At 38.0% G+C, this 9,054-nt stretch overlaps 1 protein-coding gene across 2 annotated transcripts; it reads right to left on the bottom strand.

Moving 5' to 3' along the window:
• Positions 1-1,522: 1,522 nt before the first annotated feature.
• nr2f2 (nuclear receptor subfamily 2, group F, member 2) lies at positions 1,523-8,537 on the bottom strand. Of its 2 annotated transcripts, none has more exons than XM_060877813.1 (3): positions 7,259-8,537; positions 5,826-6,368; positions 1,523-3,989 (listed from the first exon to the last, which is right to left on the bottom strand). In XM_060877813.1, exons 1-3 carry the CDS (start codon positions 7,716-7,718, stop codon positions 3,715-3,717), a joined length of 1,278 nt encoding a protein of 425 aa, XP_060733796.1. In that variant the 5' UTR covers positions 7,719-8,537; the 3' UTR covers positions 1,523-3,714. The 2 variants fall into 2 exon arrangements, with proteins under 2 accessions (XP_060733796.1, XP_060733797.1); XM_060877814.1 differs by having other exon boundaries at positions 5,826-6,353; positions 7,259-8,536.
• Positions 8,538-9,054: the final 517 nt, after the last annotated feature.

The raw sequence follows: 9,054 nt of genomic DNA, 5'->3' as shown, positions 1-9,054 counted from the left end.
ATATGTATTTTTGTCAATATTTCTGAAATTTCTGAAAATTGTATATTTGTTTGTGGGGCAGATTCAGACTCAGTGGGGTACAATTTACACAATCTAAAGTGCCTTTCATAGTCCAGGAGAAAATAAATAAAAGTGACACTATACGGAGGACCTCATTAGTTCGCTGTCCACCGCTAATAAACGAACAGGAGTTCAAATTATAGAGTTCAGTGTCAGCACCTGGTCTGTCAACTAAAATCAGCCCTCTCGCCATGATCTAAATTACTTCTAACTTAAACTAAAAAGTCCAAGAAAGAACAAAAGTATGATCGAGTAAAAGTAAAGATCGAGAGGTGTCTAGGTAGATTCGGACATTGTCGAAAAAATGAAATGCATGATCATTCTTGTAAGAATAAAGTTAAATAAGAGACAATAGAAGCTAAAAGTAAATGTCAAGTTCTAAAAATGCTTCATATTACCATTTTTCTAATAATACCTGATATAAATACAGTCTGGATGTATTTTTATCGTTTAGAAAAAGATAACCAACAGCAATCAATTGATTTCGATTATTATCAAATGCGGCCTTATATCACACGCCGAGTACAAACCTGAGTAGTTTTTTTGCAGTAATAAACGCTACTTATGATTCGAGAACATCATAATATGCAAGACGACTTTCTTAGACAACAAATAATTAATAAAATTGTATTTTCGTATATTATTATTGTTGTTGTTGTTGTTGTTGTTGCTGTTGTTGTTGTTGTTGTTGTTGTTGTTAATAGGCTGATATTTGCAACAAAATTCTCGGCCAGGAAAACGATGCTGAAACTTGGAGTTGGGGCGAAAATCTGACAGTAAAATTTAAATTAAAATAAATAAATAAATAAATAAATAAATAAATAAATAAATAAATAAATAAATAAATAACATTTATGTAGTCATTTAATCAGTGCCTTACTGACTGAACTGGAGGCAAAGTTTATTACGATTTGGTCTTGCTTATAGAGACAGATTGTCAGAACTGACCGAGAGAAGTGTGACCGCTGCCCGTTTTGCTATTTCGCTCAGACAACAGACGATGGCAGTATTTGACATGTAGCCTACCCGCCCATATTAAGTGAAGTAGAAAGTATCTCGCAGAAAGAAAAATTACGTACACAGACGGGGAGCGGCACCGGTTTACCATAAATAATTTGTTATCATTGGAAAATACGCAAAGCACAAAAATAAATAAATAAATAAATTAATTAATTAATAAATTAATAAATTAATACATAAATAAGAGCGTTTCATTCCCCACTATTTCCTGTTACCTTATTGCTAGTATTAAATGTCATTTGGATCGTTAAGGTTTTTCCTTTACCACACAGCACACACTGGAGTACATATCAGTAATGCAAAACATTTTGTAAAAATCACTGATTGACCAGCAGACCAGAAAAGACAAAACATGGCAAGACTTTTGATTTCAAATTCATAAATTATAATTTAATACCAAGAACAAATTTACAGCAGAATGCTTGTTTACAGTAAGCTAACACAAACAAACAAGATTTTTTGCAACTATAAACTTCCACACACACACACTCACATATATCACTTGGAATTAATAATAATAATAATAATAATAATAATAATAATAATAATAATAATAATAATAATAATAATAAAAAAGTATCTATTCGTTATTAATACCCTGCAGTAATATATTCTTATATATTTATATAAAAAGGTGGGTCAGTTTAAACTGTTCATAATTACAATCATGTAGCATTCTCTGGTCCATATGTGGCAGGGGAACAACCCAGGATAACTGCTCAGTCAACTACACAATATGATCCCTTTTTATCCAACCACAACATGGTGTCTTGTGTGTTGAAGAAAAGCCTCGAGACAAGGACGAAATTGCAAGCTTTCACACTTACACGCACGCACGCACGCACACGCACACACACACACACACACACACACACACACACACACACACACACACATACAAGGCATCTGTTACAGACCGAAAAGGAGCAGGCACACTGAAGTCAAAATAGCCACCCCTTTCCAAACCAGTTCACCCTGTTAAGTTGTATCCTATTATTGAACGTTTTGTTTCTTTTTTCTTCTTAAATACAAGGGCTAGTGTACTGAATGCACAGATTATATCTATACAGTCAAAAACATTTACATTTATATATATCAAAGGTAAAATAGGTTAGCGACCTGTGGCCATGCATTCACAGTCTAGATACATGAAAAAAACATTTGTCTTAATATGTATGTACAATACAAATAAAAAAGAAAATCAGTGCTACTAGCTAACTCTGCCACTCATTTTTGAAGACAGTTGATTTAAAGAAAAAATGGCAACCACAGTTTTTAATTCTTAATCACATATATTTTGTATAAGAAAAAGTCCATGAATTGACCTATATATTTACAAGAATACTGCCTCTAATTGTCACCCCTCCCTCTTTTTCAAGTGAAATATTCAATCATAAGACTGAATTGTAAAAATCCCCACGTTTGCTAGCCTACACATACAATAACGTTTAAATAACAAATCAGTGATTTCGCTCTTTACAGGCACTTTTAATGCTTTAAGTCTGTTGGGGAGGCTTTTGCGGGCGGTTCTTTATATTACTGCTTAGCTTCTTTTAAAATACAGTTTAATGGGCTTTAACAATAGTTAAGCATTTTGACAACATCGCAAAGTGTACGGACTTCGTATAATTTAATACAAATCTTTGAACAAATAAACGTTATTAGTCAAACCAAGTAATAACCAAGTGTTCACAGTTCAAAACAATTATTACACTGAACTGAAAGTAAGACCATTTGAGCAGGTCGCAACATCAAAACAGTCGCAAGGAACACTCTTTCTCTCTGAAACACACGGAAACGCACACGCACACATATACTGACAGAGAGAGAGAGAGAGAGAGAGAGAGAGAGAGAGAGAGAGAGAGAGAGAGAGAGAGAGAGAGAGAGAGAGCGTCCGGAGCTCTGGTAGTGTAATTTGACTAACAGTTTAATCTGTTTTAAACTGAATAGTGGCACCCTGGTGCATTAAGTCTGAAAGTTTGGATTTAAGAGAGTGTTATTTTTCGGGATTGAAGTTCATAACAGCAAATTTAAGTGCGTTTTAGCGTTCATAAGTATTCTTATATTGCTGATTTACTTTCAATTCTTAAAGAACCTTTTTACAAAGGTTTTAAGTAGTGATTATCAGAAAATTATTATTAGTATTAAAAAAACAACAACAATAAAAAAACAGCTTTAGAATACAGAATCACATAGGCTGGTTTGGAACCAGTGAAGATGTTTAAAAATATGCAAAATAGCGGTAGATACATGGACACAGGACATAAGAGCCATTTGGTAAAATGAAAACGGACTTTTGAATTTCTTCTAAATTTATCCAATTTAAATGCACTTCAAGTTTTCTCTCTCCAGAAGGAATATTTTAAAATCCATTCTGTGTTTTGCCCCGTTACCCTTTCCGTGCTTTTTTCTCTCTTTTGTTTTAAAAAAGAAAAAAGTAAAATACCCTTCTCCACACACACCACTTCTACCCCGCTGCCCCAGGTAGTTTTCAATAAATGTCTCTTATTTGAGAATTCACAGTCACTTATGAAAAACGTCTCTTTTCCGTGAAAGTAACTCGTGTAACAGCCGGTTTCTTCTACAAAAAGAAGCGCTAACTAGAGCACGCCCATTTTCGATCCTTCCTTTTGATTACTGAATAGACATATATGGCCAGTTAAAACTGCTCCCTGACAGCAACATATCCCGGATGAGGGTTTCAATTGGGGTTTTACCTACCAATCGGACGAAAAACAATTGCTCTATGACCGAAGAGGACACTGTGCGTAGAGAAGGCAGGCGTAGTAATAACTTTCCAAATCGCGTAGGCTGGTTAGGGTACTGGCTCCGCACGTATTCCTCCAATGCACACTGCGACTTCTCCTGCAAGCTTTCGATGTGGGCCACGTCTGACAGACCGCAAGCATCTACAAGTAAAACAAACAAACAAACAAACAAATAAATATACTGACATTTTATGAAGTTCGCATGAGCATCACTCAACGTTTCCCTTTAATGTACTAAAATATCTGGTTCTATATTCTCAGTATGTCATCGTCATCATCATTCAGCTTTGATATTGCTTTGATACCTTGCGCGTACATAAAGGGTATCACTGCAGGGGAGAGTCATAAACATACACTGGCGTTCAGGCTATCAAACGACGTCATCTGTCAAATTTAGACTTGTGCTCATTGATAGCATATTGCCTACCGGGCAACACCGCTTAGAAACAGGTATTGGGCTTGCATCAACACAAATGCGATGCATTACATTCTAGAGGATGGAAAATATGCTGGTGCATTAAATAAAGAAAAAACAAAGAGAACAAGCATGCAAAGATTACTACAAATCACTCGGGACCGGTTGTCGGTAGGCGGTATATAAACCTAATGACTTAATTGTAAGTTCATAAAAAGGTTTAACTAAAAATACTTTAATAAAACTAGTATTCCAGTGGATATACATGTGTGTAACAGATAAAAAGCTATTTGGAAAGTACTCTCATTAAATCAGGAGTTGAATACTTTGACAATTCAATTTAATATTACTTGTTTATAGAGGGGTTTTTTAACGACTTTTCAGAAAGTAAACATGCTGTAGAAAGTTATTAGGTTATTTTCAGTAGAATACTTAAACCCCAAAATGGCTAGTCTACTAATCTGGCAGAGGATTAGTATACAAATGATTCTTCATAAAACACTTAAGGGCATAAGATTTTTCAAAACTATGCAACGTTTATAATGCACAAATAAAGAAAGGAAGTGAGGGTCATGACCCAACTCTGGAACATGTCCAGCATGTGTCTCGGATCGCTAGATCCCCTTAAGAAATACAGAACAATTGTAAGCCCTTTTACGGCGTGGAATGAAATTTCTCTTTGCCTTCTGACGCGTCGTAGCACAAATCTAATCTTGCCGCGCCTATTTATCAACTTGAAGAAATATTCAAATTTGAGAGATCAAGCAAAGACATAAGATAAAAAAAAGTTGTGCTTAAATGTGTTTAAATGTAGTATTAGGCATTTCTTCCTCTTCCTAACTGACTCATCTTCCCTCATCTTCCCTCCCCCACTAAGCGTGACATCGTTACTATGTGTCATTCTAAATAACTAAATCATGTAAATAGTAAATATTTAAAGGATATTTGCCAGAAAATTATAGTATGTTCTCACTTTTTACAGCAATTTGATAATCAGTAAGGGCAGTATTCTAAATACTTGATACATGATACTTGATTTAAATACACATGCTGTTAGTGATACACTGTGTGTGTTCATGCCTGCAGAATTTTAACAAGGAATATTTCCTAACTTAAAGACCTAGCTAAAAACATGTAAACTATTATAATGCTATTTTTTGATCACTTGGTACTACTGCTGTTCATATTGTATTTTGGTTGTTTTATGACATCTGTGAACACATACATTATTTAAATAAATATTCACAAATAATAAGAAGTATAAGAAGAAAATAATAATAATAAAGTTAATACTACTACTACTACTACTACTACTACTACTAATAATAATAATAATAATAATAATAATAATAATAATAATAATAAGAAGAAGAAGAAGAAGAAGAAGAAGAAGAATACTAAGTATTATTATTATTATTATTATTATTATTATTATATTGTTGTTGTTGTTGTTGTTGTCGTTGATGATGATGATGATGATGATGATGATGATGATGATGATGATGATGATATCTAGGGTTCGGTTAGCCGAATATTTTAATTTTGTTTTACTTGGAACTTACCCGTGGTGAATAACACGATGGCTTTTAAGCAGCTGTATTCGGCCGAGTCCACATGTAACGCTTTGAGCTTTTCAACTTGCTCCTGGAAGATTCTAATGTGATCCATAAAGGCGACCACTCTGTCCGCGGACATGGGGGAGGCGTGGAGACCTGCGGCGGCTAGCAGAGGGGCTACATGCAGTGGCATGGAGCACTGGGCCGCGTTGAGGACGAACAACTCGCTCCAGGTGAGCCTGAGCAGAGCCACCTGGTCTGTGATCTGAAGATCGGGGAAGAAGGGAATATTCCTGGCCCACTCCACAGCGCTGAACAGCATGCGGGCCGCCAGTTCGCAAATGTTCTCGATGCCCATGATGTTGTTGGGCTGCATACACTGACTTCCATAGCGCGACGTTGGGTAGGGCTCTGCACGCAGCAACAGAGAGATATATCCCGATAGGTAGGAATGGCAGTGCAGCGGATCCCCGTTAGTCAAGGCGAACTGGCCATGGTGCGGTTGCGTGGGTGGCATCCTGCCCCTCTGTACCGCTGCAAAAAGAGAAACTACAGATATTGATGTTTGAAATTCTACACAACAGTGCCTGGCATAATATGAATACTCGATCATAAAGCTCAAAACGTTATAATGCCTGAAAGTTAAACTAACATAAGATTTGCTCGTATTTGCTTTAATAATAACAGTATTGCAATCATTTAAAAATATAATTGCATTGCTTCACATTAAACATATGGTGTAGCCCCTGTACAATTGACAGAGTTCAACCTAAAGTCTCTAACAATGAAAAAAAAAGCTATTATTTAAAATAAATGTTATCAACTTACGTATAAATATCGGAAATACTGAAAGGTTATCAGCGAATCCGATTGATATTTGAAAACATAACAACACGAGACCCTTGAAAATTGAAACAAAGGAAGGCACGGATGCTAATCCATATCCTACTTAGCTAGCGCGAGAACAACTAAAGGTGAACTGGACTTGCTAGGGGAACACCAAACCAAGCACAAGCGAATTAGACCCGATCTTAAAACTTCAGTTTTATGGCTTGTGTAGGCGGTCGATCATGACATCGTAGCCTAATCTCTCTCTCTCTCTCTCTCTCTCTCTCTCTCTCTCTGTGTGTGTGTGTTTGTGTTTGTGTGTGTGTAATGCTGTTTGTCCGATTTTCATAAGCGTTTAGTATATACTGCTGAGGTCTTATTTAAATCACAGTGCATCCCATGTTATATTCCCAAACAATATGGAAACCACAAGTAGGACTATAGCATGGCTATAGCAATTAACGCGTGGAATATGATTTATTTGAGTATTATCAACTCCCTGGAAAATTAACGAAGGCGGTTCCTTAGCACACGCTGGAAGCTGGAGGCATGCACTGGCCTAAGAAACAAACACAAAACAACAAGAGAATCGAGAAAGAAAATCTTAATACCTTCCCGTCTCATGCCAACTTTGAGGCATTTTTTGAGGCGACAGTACTGACACTGATTGCGGTGGTGCTGGTCGATGGGACAATTCCGGTTGGCGCGGCACGTGTATGTGAGGTTGCGCCGCACGCTGCGCTTGAAGAAGCTTTTGCAGCCCTCGCATGTGAACTGGCCGTAGTGTTTTCCGCTTGACTTGTCGCCGCACACCACGCACTCGATGTGCTGCTGCTGCTGTTTGTCTGACACACTCTGCGACGTTTGGTTTGTTGGCGTGGACTGTGCGTTGCTATTCGGCGCGCCTTGTACGGGAGTTTGAGGGGTCGGAGGCGCAACCTGCGAGGCCGTGAGGTTCAGTTGGCTCGGCTGAGGGGTCGCAAGGGTTAGTCCGCCTTGGGCTTGTGATGAGAGGGCGCCCTGCGTCTCGGCCACATCGTCCTGGGAGCCTCTCCACACTACCATTGCCATATCTAATCAGTCAGCAACTTTGTGTTGTCCGTTTTTGCTTTTGCTTTGTTGTTGTTGTAGTTGTTGTTTTTTGCTGTTGGCGTGTCGTGGTGCTCCTGGTTCTAAAGCAAAGCACGTCAAGGTGTTTTGAACGTGCGAAGAAATAATGCAACCTGTGCTTTTATCCCACTCGTTAAACTCGCGCGCCAACGACGAATCGTAGCCCGCTTTTGGACTTGCCTGTGGTTAGAACTGACACGAAGACGAGCCGAATCGCAGTCCTGCTCTTAGAGGCCACGTCCAGGGGCGCCTGCAGTCATCCATTCAGGAAAGCCGTAGAAGAAAAATATATACGACGACCAAAGAAATGCAAGAGTCTGCTAAAAAGACAGGGCCAGTATAACTTCGACGTTATAACGACGTTCAGTCTCGCGGAAAATAGAACTCTTATAGATTACAGAAACTGGCAAGCGACACATCAAGTTCCAGTCTTGAAGTGTTGCAAAATAACCAACTGGACCCAAATATCGCCGTTTCTTCCTTTTTTTTTCTTCCAGATGAGGTAGTGCTAGCCGCCGCGCGCAAACCCAAGCCTGTTTGCACGAGTAAATATGAAGTCAACTCTGCAGGCTAGCGACAGCGATAAGGAAACAAAAAAAGAGAGCGCAACCTACTGAGCTTCCTTTGCGTGTAGCAGAAATAATAAGTGAAGAGAACGGAGAATCAAAGTGATCAAATATGATAAAAAGGGGGAGGTTAGGAAGTGATTGCGATTTGGAGGCGCTGGGCTGGCAGAATGCTTTCTCTCTGATCAGCTCACCGAGCTCTCTATATAGTGAACTTTGACACGACTGCTGCAACTTAGCACACGTTACCATGGAGATGGTTTGCCATATATGGAAAGTGACTGCGTTTGACTGGTCAGAGCTCACGGACCGCCCCCCTGAACCCGATTGGCTAGTCGGCGCTTGTGCTACTTGGTGCTTTGCCAAAGCAAAGAAAAAAAGGTCGAGCAGCGACACGGTCCTAAAGAGAGTCCTATCCAATGCAATACAAAAACACGCATTTCTTTATCATTAATGTGAAATCAATCCAAAGTGTGCTATAGGGATAATCTTCCATACTTTTTCCCCAGGGGATATTGACATATATATTTAATTTAATATGTAAATGGTTGTCGGAAACATTAGGCCAATTGACTAAATATTTAAACAATAATCTGCAATAAAGTATACCGAGAATAGAGTTATTATAATATAAATATAATAATATAATATGAACAACATTGTATAACAAAAGTCCTTTTGGATCATATGGCATTGCTAAACCACAGCGAACAGTTTAAAAAATGTAGCAA

The sequence above is a fragment of the Tachysurus vachellii genome, chromosome 9 (assembly GCF_030014155.1).
Source record: "Tachysurus vachellii isolate PV-2020 chromosome 9, HZAU_Pvac_v1, whole genome shotgun sequence".
NCBI lineage: Eukaryota > Metazoa > Chordata > Actinopteri > Siluriformes > Bagridae > Tachysurus > Tachysurus vachellii.
The sequence above is the reverse complement of the archived record's forward strand: the minus strand, read 5'-3'. Positions and strand labels throughout refer to the sequence as shown.